Source organism: Ammospiza nelsoni, chromosome 1 (genome assembly GCF_027579445.1).
Source record: "Ammospiza nelsoni isolate bAmmNel1 chromosome 1, bAmmNel1.pri, whole genome shotgun sequence".
Classification (NCBI taxonomy): Eukaryota; Metazoa; Chordata; class Aves; order Passeriformes; family Passerellidae; genus Ammospiza; species Ammospiza nelsoni.
The window spans coordinates 152,294,425-152,316,189 of NC_080633.1; the positions used below are offsets into that span (position 1 = coordinate 152,294,425).

A 21,765-nucleotide genomic window follows, 5' to 3' on the forward strand; every position below is an offset into this window, starting at 1 on the left:
ACAATTTCAACATGATAGCACTTCACTGCAGAGCCTAATGGATATGAGAACATTATTTGGTAGGGATTTCAGGCTAATGACTTGAGGTAAAATGATCCTGTGGCATTGGGTACTGGGGTGTTAATGTAGGGAAATATCATCGTGGTTTCTTTCTTTATATCCAACAGCTACCAGATACACCCTTGGGATGGGTCATCACCTCATGACTTGAAACATTAAACTGATCCTGCAGGAACTGCAGAGAGTAGTAAAACTGGAGAAAAAAAATCAATAGTTTTAAATTTCCTGTCTCCTTCCTTCTCATTGTGTGCTGCAAAGGTTCCACCATGGACAGCTCCCTCTTAATCCATCTCTGTATCTCCTGCCTGGTCACAAGCTAAAGGGGATCCTGAGGTTTCCATATATTGTAAACAGTAGAAATAATAGAAAAAAAAAGATATGGAAGGATTTATGCAATGGAAGATCATCTGGTTTTAACCAGTTTCTGTCAAATATTTACCATATCTGTCCTTAAAAATCATCAGTTATGGATGCAAGACCTATTCCCAATCCAATGCCTTAGAAGATACAGTAGTTAAAGTGAAATTGTTGGGAAAAAAGTCTTATTAAAACTTGTTTTGCCATTTACATCCTTGGGGACCTGTGAAATGCTCTGGAACCTTTTAGGAATGGGATCATGAGAACACTTTTGGAGCATCTTTAAATCTCATGTGACCTTCCCAGCCTGGGCTATGTTTGCATAACAATCTCTCCTGTCCTCTCTTGTCTCCCTTTTCCAGAACTTCGTCCAGATAATCAGCAACATTTTGTCAGAGGAAAACCGGGAAAAATGGGAGGAAGCTCAGCTGGTATGAACCTTCAGCACCTTCCCTGGGAATAAAGAGGCTTTCAGCACAGGGTTAAGACATGAGGAGGGGAATTTCCAAGCATCTACATGACCTCCTCAGAAGAGCTTAGTTCCAGGCTGAGTCACATTAAAGGAGTAACTCAGGGAGCCACAGGATCTCAGCTCTGAGCCAGACTCTCTGCATGAAGAACAGTGAAATGCTGGTGGTGCAAACCGAATTTGGCATGAATTTCAATGGTCAGACTTAGCTGGGAGTTGGAAATCCTGATGTCTTTCTGTAATTCCACTCTTTCCTCTTGCTAAGATAAAGAAGTGGGATCATGTAGCTTTGATTACCTAGCTGAAAAGATGTAGGACTGGAGGGATTTTCAGAGCTGGGGTCTGCTTGGCTGAGCTTCTGGGTTCAGTTGTGTTTTATTTCTCTCCTGTCAAGGTTAGGGATCCTGCTGAGTCCTGAGCTCCTCATTCCTGGAAGTGTTCAAAGCCAGGTTGGATGGGGCTTTGAGCAAGATGTAAGAAGTGTCCTTGCCTATGGCAAGAGCTTGGAATTAGATGAACATTCAGTCCCTTCCAAACCAGGCAATTCTAAGATTCTATGAACAATTCTGTAGCTGAATTCTCAAGTATTAGGGGCTGGTGGTGTTGTTTTTTCTTTCTGTGTCTTATTTGGCTCTAGATTTGTGTGCCCCACTTGAGCTCTCTGTTGTGGAGTTATGTCACAACATTCCTGTGTCCCTTTAACATTCCTTTTGTGAGCTGTTGCTCCTGCAAAATTCCTCGAAAAGATCTGGAAACAGCAAATAATCCAGAAAAAAAAAATCACCCAACACACAAAGCAACACCAGAGTCCAGTTATCTTCACACCAAACAGGAATGTCCTCTGGGAAAAACTTTTTAACAAGTGCTGGCAATTGTGAAAAAGACAATTGTTGAAAGTCTGGAAGATGAGACAGGGACTCAAAAACATTTCCATCATACAACAGCAACTCTGCCAGGAGCTCAGCAACCTTCCCTTCCCTTCCCTTCCCTTCCCTTCCCTTCCCTTCCCTTCCCTTCCCTTCCCTTCCCTTCCCTTCCCTTCCCTTCCCTTCCCTTCCCTTCCCTTCCCTTCCCTTCCCTTCCCTTCCCTTCCCTTCCCTTCCCTTCCCTTCCCTTCCCTTCCCTTCCCTTCCCTTCCCTTCCCTTCCCTTCCCTTCCCTTCCCTTCCCTTCCCTTCCCTTCCCTTCCCTTCCCTTCCCTTCCCTTCCCGATATTTTGTGTTTTCCGGTTGAATTTAGATGAGGGTGTCATGGTCTGGCTCTGGGTGTGATGGAGAATCTGGACATGGTCCTGGGCAAGGTGGCCCTGCTTGAGCAAGTGGGTTGGGCCAGACCTTGGAGGCCAGGCCTTGGAGGCCCCTTCCAAACAAAACCATATCCTGAATCTGTGATTCTTTGCCCAAATACTCCAGGTGCCTGTAGGTATTTCAGCACTGAGCAGAGGAGACTGTCAAGTTGTCATGACAACAGGGAAACCCTGTTGAACCCCTTAAAAAGAGCTCACTCTGTGTGGCACTTTGTTCCCAGTGGCTCTCCCTGTGCAATCTGCTCTCTGCACCTCCAGGCAGGCACTGCCCACACCACCATGACCTACACATGGATTGGGAACATCACGGGGAGAATGTTTTCCTGGTCTGTATTTTAGTGGGAATTGAGCTGACAGCCCAACACCATGACTTTAGGACACAGAAATCTCCGTGAACAGGATGCCAGCAGAGGTTTTAGCAGTGTCTGCGCTTCTCCCTTAAAACTGCTGGACCAAAATCACATTCTGCATTTTATAAGATCAACCAATTCTTTTAAAACAAAGCCTTTGGCTCGCAATTCACTCATTAAAAATAAACCCTATTTCATTGCAGTCACACATTCCAATGCCCTGTGATCCCCCAGGCAGAAAGATACTGTTCCAGGAAAATAAAAACTAAAATATCCCATAAAAGTATTCAGAGAAGGGCTACAATGATTTTTAAAGAGGCTTTGTCAACCATTCTATGGTAAAACCTAAAATGCAGCATCCAGTGCAGCCTGGATTTGGTTTGACCTTGTGATTTCAATCTGTAATGGAATATAAAAGTGTGCAGCTAAAAATAGCATCCTCACTCAGTTCTCCTCCTTCTGTGCACACCTGCTGTACTGGCAGGACTTTTTATTCTCATCCTGAGACAGTTTGAGTCTTACCAAGGTTCCTTGGATAGACAGAGAGGCAGAGACACGCATGGCCACCCCTGTGCTCCTTGCCCACACTCTCCATGGCCCAGCCTTCCTCCTGCCTCCTCCCCATCCTGCTTGTCCCCAGCTGTCCCTCCAGCTCACTCAGCCACCTCAGAATGTCTGGATTATGGTGAGGAACTGAAAACACCCTGAAAGTGGTAGAAAAGGAAAAGAAGAGGAGCTGAACTGCTTTTATTCAGCCTCTTGTGGCATTTGCTGCACCCCTGTGGGCAAACGTGCTTTGAGGAGAGGGCAGGTAGTCAGCAGAGCTTGTTTCAAGTGGAGTATAGTTTATGGAATCTGTCACTGGAAAACTGGTTATTGTTTAACAGTTCTGTCTTAAGTTGGCAAAGTACAGGTAAAGAAGAGTCACTGCCAATGTCTCTATCAAGGGGAAAAATAGGAAAGAAATGAGGCAGAGAAACTCCAGGACAGCCCAGGACCAAGAACTTGATTCAGAGACTGAGATCCTGGTAACAAAACAGGAAAGGAGAAAACCAGGCTGCCTGAGATTCAACATTAGACCACAATTGTTCTTTGGTTTGGTTGCTTTCAATAGAGGGAGCTGGAAAGAGATGATCTTTAAGACCCCTTCCAACCTACACCATTCTGCATTTCTATGATTTTATCAAAGGAGATGGGTAGGTTATTCTCTTCTCCAGAGGGTCTCCAATATTTCCTTTTGTTTAAAATCGTGCTCTCCACCCTAAGTTCTATCAATCTGAGTGTCACTATATAATTTTTCTTCCTTTTTCTTTTTTTTTTCTTTTTCTTTTTCTTTTTCTTTTTCTTTTTCTTTTTCTTTTTCTTTTTCTTTTTCTTTTTCTTTTTCTTTTTCTTTTTCTTTTTCTTTTTCTTTTTCTTTTTCTTTTTCTTTTTCTTTTTCTTTTTCTTTTTCTTTTTCTTTTCCTTTTTTCTTTTTGTTTTTCTTGGCTTCCTCTTGTGATTTCCCAGTCCTCCTTCTCCACAGCTCCATAACAGTCCATTATACCCAGCATATGCTCCCAGTTCACTTGTGAGGGCAGAAACCTTTGCCTGCAGAGAAGCTCCTGCTGCTCTCATTAGGATCTGATCCACTCCAAATTCTGCCTCTCTTTGCAGATAGGGCCAAATGCCAAGGAGCTGTTCAGGCTCGTGGAGGATTTCATTGATGTCATCGGCTTCCGCATGAAAGATTTCCGGGATTCCTACCAAGTCACGGACAATCTGGGTGAGGACACTGGCACTCCCCACGCTGGGAAGAGACCCCCAAAAGCTGTTAATTACTGTGCAATATGGATAACCTTGGCTGTGGGTAGAGAAGGAAGGAGGGGAGGCAGCAGGTGGTGGAATATTAAAAGGTCTGGGGGAAGACATGGATGGGCATAAATACAGGGTGGCTTTTCTCCAAAGAAGTTGGGATTTCATGAGGAAGAAGAGAGATCCACAGAGAGATCTGAGAGATATCTACCAAATGGAGAACAGATGACGAACTGGGCAGAATTAGACTCTTTCTTTTATTTTTTTGAACACAAGAACAGCCCAGCAGCCAATGGAGGCAGCGAGCAAACAGCAGGCAGTGTTTGATTGATGCTGAGCGCACAATCACAGCGTGGAACTCGTTGCCAGAGGAAGTTGCAGAAGCCAAAAAGTACAGATGGGTTCATGATGGGATTAGGAAAGTGCACAAAAGAGAGGTCCATTGGTGGCTGTAAAGTTGATGATCTGGATGCAGCCAGGAGCTGAGCAAGTCCTGCTGATTGCTGGGAGGGCAAACCAAGAGATGTCTTGTTCTTCCTCCCACTTCTTATCAGCTGCTGCTGACCACTTCTGGAGATAAGGTGCTGGAGCAGACTCTCCTCTGCCAGATTTAATGCAGGCAGAACCCTTTCAGCAAAGCACAAGCCCTGCTTTTATCTTCTTTCATGTACAGACATCTCCTCAAGACAGCATCACTCCTATGGCTCCCAAGACCCAATCTCTCTGATTTCCCACTAATGCTTCCCATGTTTTCTTGAGCACACATGGAACTTATTGAAGCTGGTTTCACTCACTGGTTTCATTTCTTGCTTCTCCCCAGTCCTTGGTATCCACAAACTGCCTGCAAACGCAGCAACCGACATCACCTTCCCCATGAAAGGCTGGAGGGGAATGGTGGACTGGGCCAAGAACTCGGAGGACAAGGTCACTGTCTCCAAGAGCATCCTGTCTTCAGGGCTCTCAGGTAGGCAGCACAGCCAACACATTTTTTTCCTTAATTTTCTAAGAATGGTTCCTTCTGTTTGCTTGGTCTTCAGATCCTCTTCCAGATCAGCTGGATTTGGTCACAAATGTTTGGGCATCGAAGCACTGTTGAGTGCAAATAAGGCTTTCAAACATGGCCTGACTTAGATTTTGAACTAAACTCCTCACAAAAGTTCAGGGGCAGGTTTAGTGCCTGGGTGTGGATGTTCATCTTTCCCTAAAGAAGCAGGAAAAATTGGCAAACACTTCTTTAGCTGCCCTCCAAGCCTGGATCCAAACCTGATGGAGCCATCTGAGGGTGAGTAGCTGGGAGTCAACAGGTCAGGCTGAGCAGCTGAGTCTGCTGCTTGGACAAGCTTTGATACATCTGGGAATTTATGGCCCTTGTGTGAAATTTCCTGCCCCCAGAATTGAAATTCAGAGGCATTTATCACTGAGGCTCCACATCAGGGCATGGATAGGAGCCCCAGCATGGAGGTGATGCCCCAACAAAGCTGGCCTCACTGATAGATCTGGAAATCTCTCATTGCATGCTAGGATAACCCAAAATTATTTATTAAAAAAACCAAAACAACTGGAGGTTTCTGAGATGGTCTGATGAATGAGGGTCCCAGAAACTAGCACACTCAAGGTGCTCATCTTTAGGCAGAGACAACATTTGGCAGGATTGAGCTCCGAGTTCTCAAAAGCAGGACCCTAAATTGGGCTGGTTGATGATGGGATTTGCTTTTGGCACTCATGGCTTTGAGAGCTGCTGGCTCCCCCTTCCTTGGGACAGAGGCTGGAGCCTGAGTTGTTGCTACAGAAGACCTTTGGCCTCGAGTTGTCACACCAGGACCTTTTGTCATGGGGCTCCCTGCTGGGGATGGCATCAGCCATCACTTCAGCTTGGGAAATCTGAGGCCAAGAACAGTTAAGTGGCACCCCCAAGGGTAAACAGTGAGTCACTGGCAGAGCAAGGACCTTGTCAAGCACTCCTTGTGTTTTGTTGTGCCTTGCAGACAGTGTGAGCTCCCTGGGAGAAGCTGGAGCACATTGGGAGCATTATCCCAGTTTGTGGAAGCCGTGGTGGCTTCACCTTTTGAAATCTTTAATCACCTGTTGGACAAATTGCTGGACCAGACCTCGACAGAGCTGATCCTGCTCTGATGTTGAGGACTGTCCCAAAAGTGTCCAGCTCCCCATGGAGCTGTTTTCTAGATTTCTGTTGGAAGTATCCTCACACAGACCTGCCCCAGGGACCCTGAGCTGTAGTGACTGAGCAAACAAAACGTGACATCCACCCTGAAGAAACAATTTCCAATCACTGCTCCCTCTCCATGGTTTCCTGAGTACCACCCAGGCCTCTTTTGCCTTTCTTTTATTCAATATATGGTGCTGGTGGTGTACCTTTGGAGGGGTTACTCAGTGATTCCAGCAGAAATCCACCTCTATCAGTTTTGATCTCACTTTTCTCTGGGAACAGGAGCAGCTATCCTGAGCAAAGTGATGAAGACAGGCAGCTTCATGAGACCAAATCCAAACCCCCTCACTGCTGGGAGCTGACTTTGAACAGTTGATTTAGATGGGCCAACTCTGATTTATGCAGTTGGGTGACAAAGTTGCTCTGCAAGCCTGTCTGTCAGTCCCTCCCAGTTATGTGCTCAGCAGATATCCCAATTTGATGACAAGAAAGATGGACATGCAGAGCTGTGCCTGTCCTGCAGTGATGGAGCAGACACAAAGCTCAGCCTCAGTACAAGATATCAGAGAAACCCCACCTGGTGCTTTCCCAGGCTTCTTCAGCATTGCTTTCCACACAGCAAATTCCTTTTTCTCCCCCAAAAATCCAGCCCCAGGGCTGCCTCTGTTGCCCGTGATTTATCAGGGAAGTTCTGGCTTTTTGCAGCTGGGGCACCGTGAGGTAGTGGAGGAGGAGGAGGATAAATAAGAGGAGAAGGAGGAGGTCAAGTGACGTGCCCAGAGGTCACACAGATGATTCAGAGGCTCATCTGGATCTGCTGCAGCCCCCAGAGGCAGCACATGAGTTTTGGGGTCAGAGCAGGCTCAGTGGGACCTCTCCCCTTCCCTCTGGCCTTGTCAGCCCCAGCTCAGCTCTGCTCTCTGATGGCTGATAGCTGTGGACGGCTCCAAAGGCCTCGAGGTGGCTGCAAGAGACCTTTTCACCCTGCAGATTTGGCTGCTGTGGTGCTGTCAGAGGAATTTGGGGGTTTCTGTATGGGGGAGCACCATTTGGGAAGGGTGAGCCTTGGTGAAGGCAGAAATCTGGGATGCTAGGTCACCCCAAAGGTGACAACATCCTGTTGCAGTGATGTTGGCATTAGCCATGGCCCTCACCACTGGCCATGCTCCTCCAGAGGCCAAATCCTGCCCTGGGGTGTCCTGTGGGGACAGCTGCCACCCTGATTGTCTCAGTGCTGTTGTCTTCTTCCCTCTCCTCTGGTGTCCTGCAGTGTCGGATGACTCCTCTGTCTTCGTGGTTGGGACCGTGCTCTACCGGAACGTGGGCAACATCCTCTCCCTGCAGAGGTAAGAGGGACTGCCTGGGCATGGGGAGCAGCTGGGGAATCACCAGGATGAGCCCTCTGCCTGCAGAGCACTTGTTATCCAGGGAAAAGCAGCGATCACTGGCTGCAATGAGACAGATTTTGACCTGCAGTGGGAATATTTTGACCCCGTGTTCAGGTGGCGCCAGGCTCATGCATTACATGCTGGAGGTGCAGGAATGTTTTGTGCAGCACCCCAGACACGAGGGGAGGAAGCTCAGTGCTGCCTTTCCCTGCCACCCTTCACCCTCCAGGAGTGAAACCTCACCCTGCCCTCCTGGTCAGGGGGGATTTTGGCAGCCCTGACAGATGGGGGATGCTCAGCTGCCCTGATCTTCCCAAGCTGCCGGGGAGCTGCCAGCCACACTGAGCCCTGGAGAGCAGCACAGCACAGCAGCACAGAGAAATCAGGCAGGGGAGGAGAGAGGGGAGCAGAGCATGCCTGGCTGCACATGTCTGCCTCAGGCACCAAAGCTTTTGTGCTCAGCACTCCCTTCCCTTTTCTTCGCTCCTCTTCCTTTTCCTCTCACTCTTTTTCTGTTTTTTTTTTTTATTTTTTTTTTCTCCCCAATGACTGGTACTGAGGCAGTAAATTAAGCATCCTAAGGCACCTTCTAAATCTGTTCTGCACTGATTAGTGTGAGCCCATTTACCATAAACACCAGTGCATCTCTCCTCACCGATAATCATTTAAATACCTCCAGATTTAGCACTGGCAATGGCAAAAGAGCTCCGATTGAGTGCAGAGAGGAATTAGCAAGTCAGCCAACTGTATTCTGTAATATCTTCCATTACAGCAGTGGGAATTAGATCAGAAGGGCAATAAACATCATTGGCTCAAATGATCCAGTGGTATTTCAGCTTTTTCTGGCCAAGCAGGGAATGAGCTCTGATAACCAGCAGCTGCGGCAGCCACAGCCTCCGAACAGCGTTCCCAGGGGAGAGCTGATTTAAGATGTTCCTTAATTAAAGGACAGTCCCTCTTTAAAAAAATCTCGAGTCTTGAATCACCTGTGGAGAGTCAAAGGAAAAGAAAAAAAGATAAATGGAAGCAGCAGCAGCAGTAAAACACCTCTTACTTCAGCGCTGTGCAAATGGACACAGCATTAAAAAGGAGAATGTTGTTAAATAACCACATAGCTGTCCACGGGTAAAAAATATTTCTGACCACTGAGGAGAGCAGCTATTCCTGGGTACGCATAAGAAATACAGACCCTGGATTTGAATCCACTCTGATTCAATGAAGAGTGATTCTTCCAAGGGAAAAAAAAGAAAAACAAAAGTAGATTTAACTCAACAAACAGCACCAGCTGAGCTGTTCCTAATTGTCCCAATTTACCTCCCCCCAAGCAGCAATTCCATCTCTGAGTCACACACTACTCTGTCCCCTTGGATCCAGAGAGCCCAGCAGATCTTGGCAGCTGTGACAATTGAGATGGGCTGCACACAAAACCTGATTTTCCAAACCAGGGAGGTGAGAGAGGCGCTTGGTCCCAGCTGGACTCTGCTGCAGAAGACAGGGACAGCAGAGAGCCACCAGCCTGTGTAGCTAGCACTGTGCTCACAGCCTTTTGCACACCCTTGGTAGCCACTCAGGAGCCCTCTGAGCTCCTCTGAATTCCTGCTCAAGCCGATCTCCGTGTTTGCTTCCTTCCCAGAAGCTGGGCTGCAACGTGCTTGTAGGAAAAGCGACTCATCTTCCTCCTGAAAGATTCCCCGTGACACTGAGTCCTCCTCCACCCCCAACAAGCTGCTCAGCTGCGTAATTACCTTCTCTGCCTGGAGCCTGCCTCTCTTTTTAAGGCTGAATTTGTCTGGTTTTCACTTCCAGGCACTTGGCCTTCGGGTGGGTGACTGAAAAGCCCTCCCATGTGCAAGGAACTATCAGACAAGCATTCCAAGAGAGAAATTTCGTTTTTTTTCTGGCACCTGGATTGATTTTATGTCTCTGTTTTGAACTCCCTTTGCTGTTTCCTCCTCTCAAAGTGAAATTGAACCCAACAGCACAGTGGAATCCAGACAAGGAGGGTACAGACAGAAGCTCTTTGCTTCATCTCAGTGGAAAGGATTTTCAAGATTATCTCATTCCAAACCCTTGCCATGGGCAGGGACACCTTCCACTATCCCAGGCTGCTCCAAGCCCCATTCAACCTGGCCTTGGACACTTCCAGGGATGGGGCAGCCACAGCTTCTCTGGGAATCTGTGCCAGGGCCTCACCACCCTCTGAGCAAAGAATTTCTTCCCAACATTTAATCCTAACCTCATCTCTTGCAGTTTAAAACCATTCCCCCTTGTGCTTTTTTATCCATGTAAAAAATTGCTCTCCATTTTTTTTTATAAACCTCCTTCAACTTCTTGTTCAGCTGCAGCTTCTTGGCCCCTGATCACCCTTCACGGTCTGCACACCAGTGACTCCTGTGTCCCAACAACGTGCCACGCTGAAAAATCAAATTATCTTTCTGTCTGTGTTGGCTGCATCGATTCTCACCCGCTCCTTAGCCTCCACAAGGAGGTTTTGGTGTCATCCCTACTGCTCATGCAAATATTCAGCAGCACTGACCCGAGGACTGACCCTTGCAGACACAGCCTGTAATGAAGACATGCACTGGTGGTTACCTTTCAGCAGATCCCATTTTGAGCTTCTTACAGCTGCCTGCTCCCATTGATTTACTCCTTTACTTTTCCTCTGCAGGGTGATAGTTGGGCTTTGTCACTTCATTATTTTATTTCTTCTTTTTCTTGTTTAGTTTTTCCTTTTTTTTGTTAAAGAAAAGATATATTTTTGATTTTTTTCCTTCCCTGTTAAATCAATGTTATTGTTCCCTCTAGTGTTGGTGGAACAGTATCCACTTACACATCCATGGACAATTCCAAATATTTTTTTTTCTTTAAACACTATTTTTTTCAGCTGCTGTAAAGAAGTGCAAATCTTTCCCACTTGATTATATTTTAAAATAAAAATAAAATCCAGAGAGAAAAGTGAAAGATTTTCAGTACCTGCAGATTTAGTGAAGATTTGGATAAGAAAGAGTTTTCTTTGTCCATGGATATCAAGGGGCTGGATCTGGATCTACCACTTCCACTAACAATTCCTTCATGGCAGCACTTCCAGCTGCTGCTTGTGGGGACCTTTTTCTTATTTAAACACCAATAAACTGCAGAAAAATATGAGGAATTTCTGTATTTTTATATGTTCAGCATCCGGGGAAGTGCCTACAAAGAATTTGGCTTTCCAGGAAGGGGGAGGTACCTCCTCACATGTTGCCCCTCCCAAGAGCCAAATCTCCCAGGGCTGCCAGATGTATTACAATATTTGTCTGGGCACAGACATTTAGACATCTACATGATAGGTTTGGCCTTCTTCCATTTGCTTTTGGTCCTCAGGGAATGAAGATACACACCAGTGCCTCCAGCCCCATGGATAAGCAATCATGCCTCAGCCTCACTGCAGTGCAGGCTAAGCCAGCCTTGGAAAGGCAAAACAGGATTTATTTTTGTGGAAAACAGGTGAAATCATGGAATATTCTGAGTCAGAAGGGACCTACAAGGCTCATTGTAGTCCAAATGAGCTCTGCTTCCTCATGGCAGGGACAGAAAATGAGCCCGGGAATATTTTATTTCTGGGATAGATACAGACTCTAAGGCCAGTAGATAAGGTTCATAAAATGGTTTGATTTTGGAAGGACACATGTGGATTGGCTGTGAGGGGAGCCCAGAGGGCAGAGGATGGGGTCCATCAGCAGCAAATGCATTTGGGCTTATTTTATAATAATGGGGTGAACCCCTTCTGCACTGTGAACTCTAAACCTTGCACCACCAGTGATGGTTGCCACAAAAATCCCTCTATAATCTCTCTTTTCACTCTCCTCCCCAGGAACAGCACTGTTCTGAACTCCAAAGTCATCTCTGTGACTGTGAAGCCATTCCCTCGGTCTCTCCTCACCCCTCTGGAAATCGAATTCTCCCACCTGTACAACGTAAGTGGTTCCTGGGAACCTGCCCCATCCCATGGCTGTGTTTGCACCTGCAGGGCAGGAATGTGTTGCTGCAAGGATGAGGTGGTTTTGATGGGCTCCTGACATCTTTTTGTTGGTGCAGGACCCTTCAATCTTCCAAAAAAAAAAAAAAATAAAACAAACTTTATTTCCAGAGCAGCAGGAGGGTGACACTGCTTGCACAGGGAACATGGCCATGCTTGTCCCCAGCTCACACCATTTCATTGTGGGCATCATCACACAGGAATAATTGTGCACTCATTAAAATAAGTTCATGTAACAATGGTCTTCCTTGAGGAGGGAAAGGCAGGGGGAAATGTTGTTCCCATTGATTCTGGAAGATTACTGTAGTCTTCAATCCTTTCCAAGACAGGCAAAAATTCCCTCCAGGTTCCTCTGCTCAATCCTAAGTAGATTTATGGGATGGACATTTACATACCCCAAGGTCCATCCTTGTAGAGGTTAGATGCCCTCCTGAGGCTCTACAACATGAATATTAAGATCTGTTGTGTCTTTGGACTGTCCTGGAGGGATTTTCCAAAGCTGTCTCAGACAGCTGGAGTCAGAGGCAAAGCTCTTCCAGAGGGCTTTAAACACACCTGACCCCCTCCTGCAGGGCTGTGCTTTTGTCCCATGAAAGCAGAGGCTGTATTTGATCCACTTTCCAGAAGGGAGCAGCAAAAGGATTCTATGTGAGAGGAGGGATAAGGAGGAATATCCGTGGGTTGAGTCAGGAGAGAGGCAGAGTCAAATCCCTCTGCAGTGCTCGTGATGCAGAACAAACCAAGGCAGGTTTTATTCTACCTTTTCAATCCCAGGCTGGCAAAAGCCATTCCAAGGGTTTGAGATCCATGACAGCTCCTCTGGTGTATCCCAGACACCCCATCCTCAGGGCAGTGGAAGGAGATTTACAGGCCCCACATTCTCCATTCCAGTGCAGACACTCCACAAGCAGTGTGACACTGATTTGTTCCTATTTTCCCTTTCTTGTCTCCTGGCAGGGAACCACCAACCAGACCTGCATCCTGTGGGATGAAAATGATGGGTGAGTTCTGTGGGTTTTGCTTTATTCTCACAGGTCTGTTTGCTTTTTTTGGGTGAAATCATCACAATTTTAGCAGTGATGTGTCAGTTCTTGCTCTCTCTGTTCAGTATTTTCTTCGCCCTGGTGGGGAGTGTATCTTCCTTCACACATGCACTGCTTCTCTCTGAGCTGTTGTTTAGTGCTCTTTTGGATTTTTCCACATAAAGGATGCATGAACTGGGACCCAGGACTGTGGAAGTTTTCAGATTGAGCTCAGCACAGCTGTGCTTGGCTCTCTGCAGGGCTTGGTTCACCCCAAATCATGCACCATAAGGGGAGTAACAAAAAATCAGTTGCAAATATGGCCTGTGGAGGTGAAGTTCAGGTGATGTGAAGTTTACATTGTGCTGCTGTGATATAGAAAATTATTTTTGCCAGAATTCCAGCGATGACTGGTGCTGTTCAGGAGGGTTTGAGTAATGTGCTTGTGGCCAGCAGGGAAAAATAAAAACAATCCCAAGTTACCACAAAGAGTTGGGACCATAAATCCCATTTGGGGAGCAGTTGTCAAAGAATGTGCATCTTAGGAAAAAAACCCAAAAACACCTTACTCTGAAAGTGAGGTCTTAAATCCTGAGTGAACTTGACAAGGATACAAAGTGTTTGATTTAATGGAGGTTTTACTTCACTGACTTTTGCATCTCAGTTTGAGCAGCTACCTGGCTCCTCTTCTGCTTGCAGTCAGTTCCTCTCCTTGAGATCTCAGACATTTGGCACATGCCTCTGCATTTATTATTATTATTTATTATTATTACCAGCAGCATTTGAAAAATTATTCCATTCTTGTCCTTTTATGCTCCATTAAGTAGCATATGCACACAGAGGCAGGCAACATATTTACACTCAGCTCAGCTCCCGTTGGTCTGGGATTAATTTGGCTTCTCTGAGTGGATCCAAAGCAAAGCTGAAGAACCCAGAGGTTCTTCCTGCTTGTGGAATCACACCTGTGTTGTAGCCCAGGGCAGAACTGGTCCCTCTGGCTTCTAGTGAAAATTGCTCCAGTGTCAGAAGATGGTTGAGATGCAGGTGGACTTTTAAGAAATTAATAAAAGGGGAGTTTATAATATTTTCTGTGTGTCAGAGAGTGTGTGGGTCAGCACAGAAGGTTGGACTGGGGGACAGGTTCAGGAGCTGGCCTGCTCTGCTAGATTTGATGTTTCTCCATGCTGGAATGGAATTAAAGCATTTGTACAACAACACAATTTTTGGCAAGTAAACGCAGGAGCTGGAACCATTGCCCCTTTTGCTCTGCACTCCATCCTATTACTTTTGGCTTTCCAAAAGGAGAGAGAGGGTTGTGTCCAGGAACATGGAGATGTTTCCCTGCAGTGCTCAGACCTGGATTTAATTAGCTGCAGTCTGAGCATGAAAAGAGCAAAATCCAGTTTGGGAGTGGCTGAGGGACAGGGATGCCATTCAGAGTGGGTACAGGAATCTGTCAGAGCTGGCACTGGCAAGTGCCTGATGGGACAGAGATGAAAGTTTGCCCAGCGCTGAGCATGGACTGAGAGGTTTGGATGGATTTTCTGAGCTGGAGGCAAAGCAGTGCCAAGTTCAGCATCATCAGCTCTGCCTCATCCTAGAGAATGGTTTGGGTTGGAAGGGATCCTGAAGATCATCTCATTCCAACCCCCTAGACCAGGAATCCCTGCCCTGGGAGCTCTGGCTTCTCCACACTCTTCCTCCCAAGGCTCAGCAGCTTCTTGGGCTGCCTGTTGTCCCTCTGGGAGTGCAGGATGCTGGGACTCCTTTCAGCCTTCCATCCCTGCATCCTCATGGCACCAAAGAATGGGAGCTAAGAGCTGAGCAGGAAATTTCTTGGCACCAAGGCCATGGTTCAGTTTTCAAGCATGGATTCCAACCCCCCAACAGATTGACTGTGCAAATGCTGCTGCTAAGCCTCCATTTCCCCCATGTTTTGGGATTTTAGGGGGTGCGTGTGCACGCCTGCAAGTGTTTGCAACCAACATTTACAATCTTGAGCAGCTGAAAAGCTCCAGATCCTGATGTCAGCAGATTTTTGCTTGGACAATGTTCCAAAACTTAGAGCTGATCCGGCGAGCTCTGGCGAGGGGAGCTGCCAAGCTATTTGTGCAATAATTTAAAAGCTGATTTGCACAACATTTTAAAGCTGATTTGGTACCTCTGCTGCCTCCTGGGAAAGTCTAATGAAAGGCAAATTATGCAAACCCAGTCCTGACTGCTCACCTCAAACTAGAACAGCGCTCTGGAACTGTCAAGGGGTTGGAATCACAATTTTGGGTGATTGTTTTCTGCTTGGAGCAAGAACTTTTGCACCCTGGACTTGTTGCCTGGTATGTGGTAGAGGTCCTGATTGGTGGCTCTGTGCCAGGAAACCCCATGGTTCAGCCACTGTTTTGTGGTTCCCATCTTTGCTCCCATCGTCTCCTTCCTACCACCTCTCCCTGTGGCCTGGAGGTTTTCCCACTGATCAGTCTCATAAGGTGGTTGTGCAAATGGGTGAAATCAAGGATGTCTCATCCCTAGAAGTGTTCAGGATCAGGTTGGGTGGGGCTTTGGTTAACCTGGTCTAGGGGAAAGTGTCCCTGTCCATGGCAGAGGGGTTGGAATTAAATGTTCTTGAAGGTTCTTTCCAAGCCAAACCATTCTGTGAAATCCCATTTCCCAGTTGTGACCAATTTAATGGATTTACAGCTTCATTTCCCTGCCTGTTCTCCCTGCTGCTGCATTCCCTGCAGCCCAAGCCAGCCTGCTGATGGCAAATCCCCATTTGCTGTGTCTTGAATTATCATCTTCACAGTGTGTTCTTTGGGGGTCCATGCTTCAATGCATCTAGTGGCCAGTGTCACCCACTCATTCCACTTCAGCTGTGAAACCACACATCCTATTCCTTCCTAAATACTCCAGGTAAGACTTATCACAAAGAGCAAAAACCCAACGAGGGCCATTCTCTGTCGGAACACACATGGCCTCTCCTCCACATTATTAATTCCACTGAGCTGGTCCACCTTCCAGTAATCAAACCTTTAAGCCATACCTTAATATTTTTGCAAACATTTGACTGTTTAGAATTCAAGGAAGAAAAATTATAGGATACAGGCGACAATTGTGAATCAGGTTGCTTTCTCAGAAGATGCTGAGACCCCTCAAGATTCCTCTTTTGCTACTCTCCATGTTCCTGCTCCAAGGATGGGTCCTCACACTCACAGTCACCCACCTGAGGCTGCAGAATTTGGTGACCCAAATTCCACCTGATTCCAGTGACCCAGCCTCTGGATTTAACACCTTGTCTCCTGTGACTGAACAGGTACAGAGGCTGGAAACCTGGAGCAATCCTCCCATGAGATCTCCAGCCTGTTCCTGCAGACACCTGAGCTTCCAATCCCATCCAGAGCAAGCCAAAATCCTTTAAAGGCCACTTAAAATCCGTGGGCCGTGAAGGGTTGGACTGTAAAATTACAATTAGAATCAGACAATCATTTGGTGACCATGTGCTTCCTCTAAAGATGGAGCTGTCGAACAGAGCACTTGGAAATAAGAAAAAGAGGAAGAACCCTTGAGTGTTCATTCATTTGCATTTAGATGGATATTTAAGCTTGTACTATTAACAATGGATTTTTGATTTATTAATCCCAGCCCCTTTGAGTGACTCTGAGATTCGTGGGTGGCACCTCTGCCTCTCTTTTCTCTTTCCCTTGCCCCCAACTCCTCATGGCATGAAATAAGAGGGGAGAAGGTCAGGGACTAATTTCTGTTGTGTTGGGTGCTGCGAGTGTGATTAATGAGCTTAGCATGGGCTGGGTAAATTGAAAGTTGAAATCAGAGAATGATTTGGGATTCTCTGGCTCTCCTCCAAGGGTATTCATCTGGAGTAATTATTGGCTGCTTAGCCCTGATGAAGTGAAAACCCAGACAGGATCTGGTCTCCTGCTCCCTCTTTCTCCTCCTGGGACGGGACGAGTTGATAAATACATCCATGGTTGTGTGGTCATGTTCTTGTGCTTCACCAGAGTTTCATTTCTCACCTGCCTTGCTCAGGGATTTCATTTGGCAATGGGAACAAGGAGACAGAGCCAAGCTTTGTTACTGGTGGTGACAGCATCACTTCTTGTGTCTTTACAACTCCCTGACAGGACATTTTAATGAGGTTGGAGTCAGTCTCTTCTCCCAGGTAACAAGTGACAGGACGAGAGGAAAGGGCCTCAAGATGCACCAGTGGAGGTTTGGATTGGATAGTAGGAAAAAATTCTTCACTGGGAAAGTGAAGAATTTTTGGAACAGGCTGCCCAGGGAAGTGGTGGAGTCACCACTCCTGGGAGTGTCCAAAAAGCCATGTGGGTGTGGCACAGATGAGGTATAGTGGTGAACATGGCAATGGTGGGTCAAGAGTTGGGCTCCATAATCTATTCAAGCCTTACAATTCCATGATTCTGTGGCTGCAGGGGAAGGTGTGGGGCTATTCAGTGTTGCAAGGCAGTCCTGCTGCCCCATGGGGCTGATGAATCTGGGTTCAGGCCATCAGAGCTGTGTTTGGATGTTCTTTGAGAATGGAATGAGGTAAATGAGAACTGGTGTGAGATGGGAAAGGGACAGTCGCAAACCAAAAAGTTTGGGATGTCTGACAGGGACATGGAGTGATGGGACAAGGGGAAATGGCTTTAAAGCGAAATAAAGTAGATTAGATATTAGGATGAAATTATTTAGTGTGAGGGTTGTGTTGGAACCCTGGAAACTGGAATGCCCAGGAAAGTCCCATCCCTGGAAGTGTCCAAGGCCAGGCTGGACAGGGCTTGGAGCAACTTGGGATAGTGGGAAATGTCCCTGCCCATGGCAGGGGGTTGGAATGAGAAGATATTTATCCATCTCAAAATCCTGTGAAGGGTCTGGAGAGGCAACATGGGATCAGGCTGCAACAGGTGAGCACTACTCATGCCCTCCTTGGTGACAGCAGGGTCCAATCTAGCTGAGTGCTTGTATTTCAGCCCCTGGTGTAGGAGAGAAAATCAGACCATGCAGTTGTGAAATCCAACCCCAGACACACAAAGAGTGGCATCCAGCATTGCCAGGGGAACCCTCATCCCTCAGGGAACACCTGGCTCCACCGAGCAGCTCCTCTGTCTCATTTTAATAACTAAGCATTATAATAACCAGGCATTACAATAACTGATCTAAAGAGGCCTTTCCAAGCCTTCCAAAATATTTGCATAAAAGCTTTTCTGCTCTTGGAAGAGAAAGCACCTCGGGAATCTGTGGTTTTAATTCAAGGACACCCTCGGCTTCCCTTGGGAAAGATTGTTCCAGTAATTAAAGCCGTTCACCTACCTGATTTGCAAATCAGTGAGGAAATGCAAACCTCACTGTTTAGGAAGGTGACCTGTGTGAGCAAGGTTAGGCTTGGAGAACAGAACAAACACTGCCTCAGCTCTGGGGTGAGGTGAAATCACCTGGAAACTCGTGGTATCCTAAAATACAGCTCCAGAGGCTGAGGACTGTCCTGTTTATGGGATTTTTTAAAACAGGAGCTGCTTGAGGGGTAGGGTGTGGGTTGGTCCTGGAGGTGCCAGAGACACAAACCACTGGGAGAGTTTTGAAGTGTCAAAGCAAAATTTTTTGGGGTGTTTTTGTTCATTTCCTTTGTCTGGAACAACTCAGAGGAGCCCCCAAAGTATCCTAGAAGGAGGAACTGTTAGTATAATTTTTTCATAGGGTAATTGTATTCTTTAGTGTTTATGGTCTGGATACTCCACGAATCTTGAAGTGCAGCTGCTTGGCTTGAAATTCCCATTTTTTTTGGTGGAATATCCAGTGTCAAATCTGCAGAATCCCAAGCTGTCTGAATTCCTGACTGCACAGGATAAAAGGGATCGATAAAAGAAAAGTCCTTGCAAGGAAGCACAAGGAGCAGGACACGGTGTGAATTCCATGGGCTCCACACCACTTGTTGAAAGAGAAAAGCATTAACTCTTCTTTCCTTTTTGGTGCTTTTTGGTGCTTTTGGGTGCTTTTTGGGGCTTTTTTGTGATTCCAGCCTTGCCGGTCTGATTCCCTTTGGAATATACAGCTCCCTTGGTTCCTCTACTCCCCACCACCAGAAACGTGTCACGCAGGAATTGTCTTATCTCTAACATCCTACAGAAATCATGTTGCTCATCACATCAGTTAATCCATCTCCCAGCGCCTGTCTTTTGAAGCAAAGCTTTCCAAAGTCAAGAAGCAGCTTCTCTTTCCCCGTCTGTCACCCAGAGCATCAATGACCCTGCCAGAGCTGTAGATGAGGCACTCACAGCCTGTCTGCGCTGACAGGGATGAATGATTCCCCCAGATACAGACACTTCACAGAGTCACAGAATGGTTTGGGTTGGAAGGACCTCAGAGATCCTCGAGTTCCACTCCCCTGCCATGGCCAGGGACACCTTCCACTATCCCAGGTTGCTCCAAGCCCCATCCAGCCTGGCCTTGGACACTTCCAGGGATGGGGCAGCCGCAGCTTCTCTGGGCAGCCTATGCCAGGGTCTCACCACCCTCACAGGGAAAAATTTCTCCCTAATATCTCACCTAAATCCACTCTTTTTCAGCTTAAAGCCATTCCCCCTTGTCCTGGCTCTCCATCCCTTGTCCAAAGTCCTTCTCCTGCTCTCTTGGAGCCCCTTTAGGCACTGGAAGGGACTCCAGGGTGTCCTTGACACTTTCTTTTTTCCACACTGAACACCCTCAGCTCTCCCAGCTGGGCTCCAGAGAAGAAGGGCACCACCCCTGATAATTTTTTTGGTCTCCTCTGGAATCTCTCCAGCATTTCCACGTCCATCTGAAGTTGGAGCCCTCAGAGTTGGGCACAGTCCAGGAAGGGTCTCACAGGAGCAGAGCAGACGTCACCTCCCTTAACCTGGTGGTCTGTTAAAACCCTAAAACCTTGTGAAAAATCAATGCACTGCTCTCCCCTTTGGATCTATTAATGATCTATTACATAATAATTTTATACAAATTATAAATTATATATATTTTTTACTGCAACAATCCAGCTCTGAAGGAACAACACTGCCCTTCATGTGACCCCAAACATGTTCTGGTGTTTGCCAGTCCCCCTGTTCCAGCTCCATTGCCCTTAATCAGTTCAATTCCCCACATCTTCAGCTGCAAATCCTGCCTTTCCCAACTGCTCCTGGGGATGTTGTGAGGGGATGTCAGTGAGGGAAGAAAGCCTTGTGCTGGCTACACAGGGGCATGCAGGGAGGTTAATCTGAATATTCCCATTAGTTCCCCTGTGTTAAACCCAGTTAGAAAGATCCCTTAATTCAGTTTGTCTGACTGCACTCACAGTGTGCAACCAGGCAGATGGAATTATGGTCCCAGGAGGCTTTTCCTAGCCCTGGGTGAGAGCAGACAAAACAGGGCAATGCAGTGAGACTCAGTCACACCTCCCGAGCCTGAGGATTTATCCCTGGGCTCTGGGGCTGCTGGGAGCACAAAGAAGGGCAGATTTCAGGGGGGCAGTTTTGCCAGACACCTCCTGATTTTGATTTGTTAATCCCAGCCCCTTTGAGTGACTCTGAGATTCGTGGGTGGCATCTCTGCCTCTCTTTTCTCTTTCCCTTGCCCCCAGCTCCTCATGGCATGAAATAAGAGGGGAGAAAATCAGGGACTAGTTGGTGTCTTGTGATGGTGTTCACAGAGGTCTTCTGTTGAAGAAAGAGACGGAGATCTGACTCCATGTTTCAGAAGGCTTGATTTATTATTTTATTATATACATTACATTAAAACTATACTAAAAGAATAGAAGAAAAGGTTTCAGCTCAGAAGGCTAGCTAAGTTAAGAATAGAAAGGAAAGAATGATAATAAAGGCAGCTGTCTCGACTCTGTCTGAGCCAGATGGGCTGTGATTGGCCATTAATTAGAAACATCCAACATGGGCCAATCACAGATCCACCTGTTGCATTCCACAGCAACAGATAACCATTGTTTACATTTTGTTCCTGAGGCCTCTCAGGTTGTCAGGAGGAAAAAATCCTAAGGAAAGGATTTTCATGAAAAGATGTCTGCAACAGTGTCCCCTAAGATCAGGGACTGGGAGTTGTTACCTGGATTCCAGGTGTTTCAGGAAAGAGGTGGCCAATTCTGTCAGCACAAAGCAGCAGAGCATGGGGCTGTGTCCATCCCTGCTTGGGACAGGAGTTGAACTCCTTTGACCTTCCCAGTGGTCAGAATTGTCCATGGAACTGGGAAAGCAGGTGCTGGGTTGTTCTCCAGTGCCTTTCACTGCACAGGATGCAGGAGAAGCTGAGCAGGAGAACTCAGGGCCTTTGCTGCCTGCCAGCAGAGCAGGGTTTAACGGCTTTTGACAGAAGGGAGAAAGGGAGAGGGCAGAGGATTCAGAGACACTGAATCAAATGCTCCCTTGCTTCCCTAGCCAATTTGGGAATATGGGTGGAATTAATGAATTCTCTCTACAGACCTGGCAGAAGCCAGACCCTGACACCTGGAGGATGCTCCCACTGGGAAGGGGCTTTGGGTTCAGTGATTCCCAACCTCAGCTCAGTGCTGAGGGTGAGAGCTGGAGCCTCGTGAGGTTTGGGATGGTTTCTGTGTTCACATGTGTTTGTGCTGTGTATTCTGAAAAAAAAAACCAAACAACAAACCAAACAAACAAGCACCAGGAGCAGCTGAGGGGGCTCAGCCTGGAGAAAAGGAGGCTCGGGGGGACCTTCTGGCTCTCCACAACTCCCTGACAGGAGGGGCAGCCAGGTGAGGGTCAATCTCTTCTCTCAGTGGTGGCTGAGTCACCATCCCCAGAGGGATTTAAAGGATGCACAGAAGTGGCACTTGGGGTTGAGAGGTTTAGT

General features: G+C 47.0%; 1 protein-coding gene across 1 annotated transcript in view; it reads left to right on the forward strand.

Moving 5' to 3' along the window:
* The window catches only part of ADGRB1 (adhesion G protein-coupled receptor B1), a 208,388-nt gene that overhangs the window by 74,406 nt on the left and 112,217 nt on the right, over positions 1-21,765 (forward strand). The window contains 6 exon segments of the mRNA XM_059471546.1: positions 780-848; positions 4,198-4,306; positions 5,156-5,299; positions 7,773-7,848; positions 11,741-11,843; positions 12,863-12,906. Of these exon segments, the coding sequence (XP_059327529.1) occupies positions 780-848; positions 4,198-4,306; positions 5,156-5,299; positions 7,773-7,848; positions 11,741-11,843; positions 12,863-12,906 (545 nt within the window).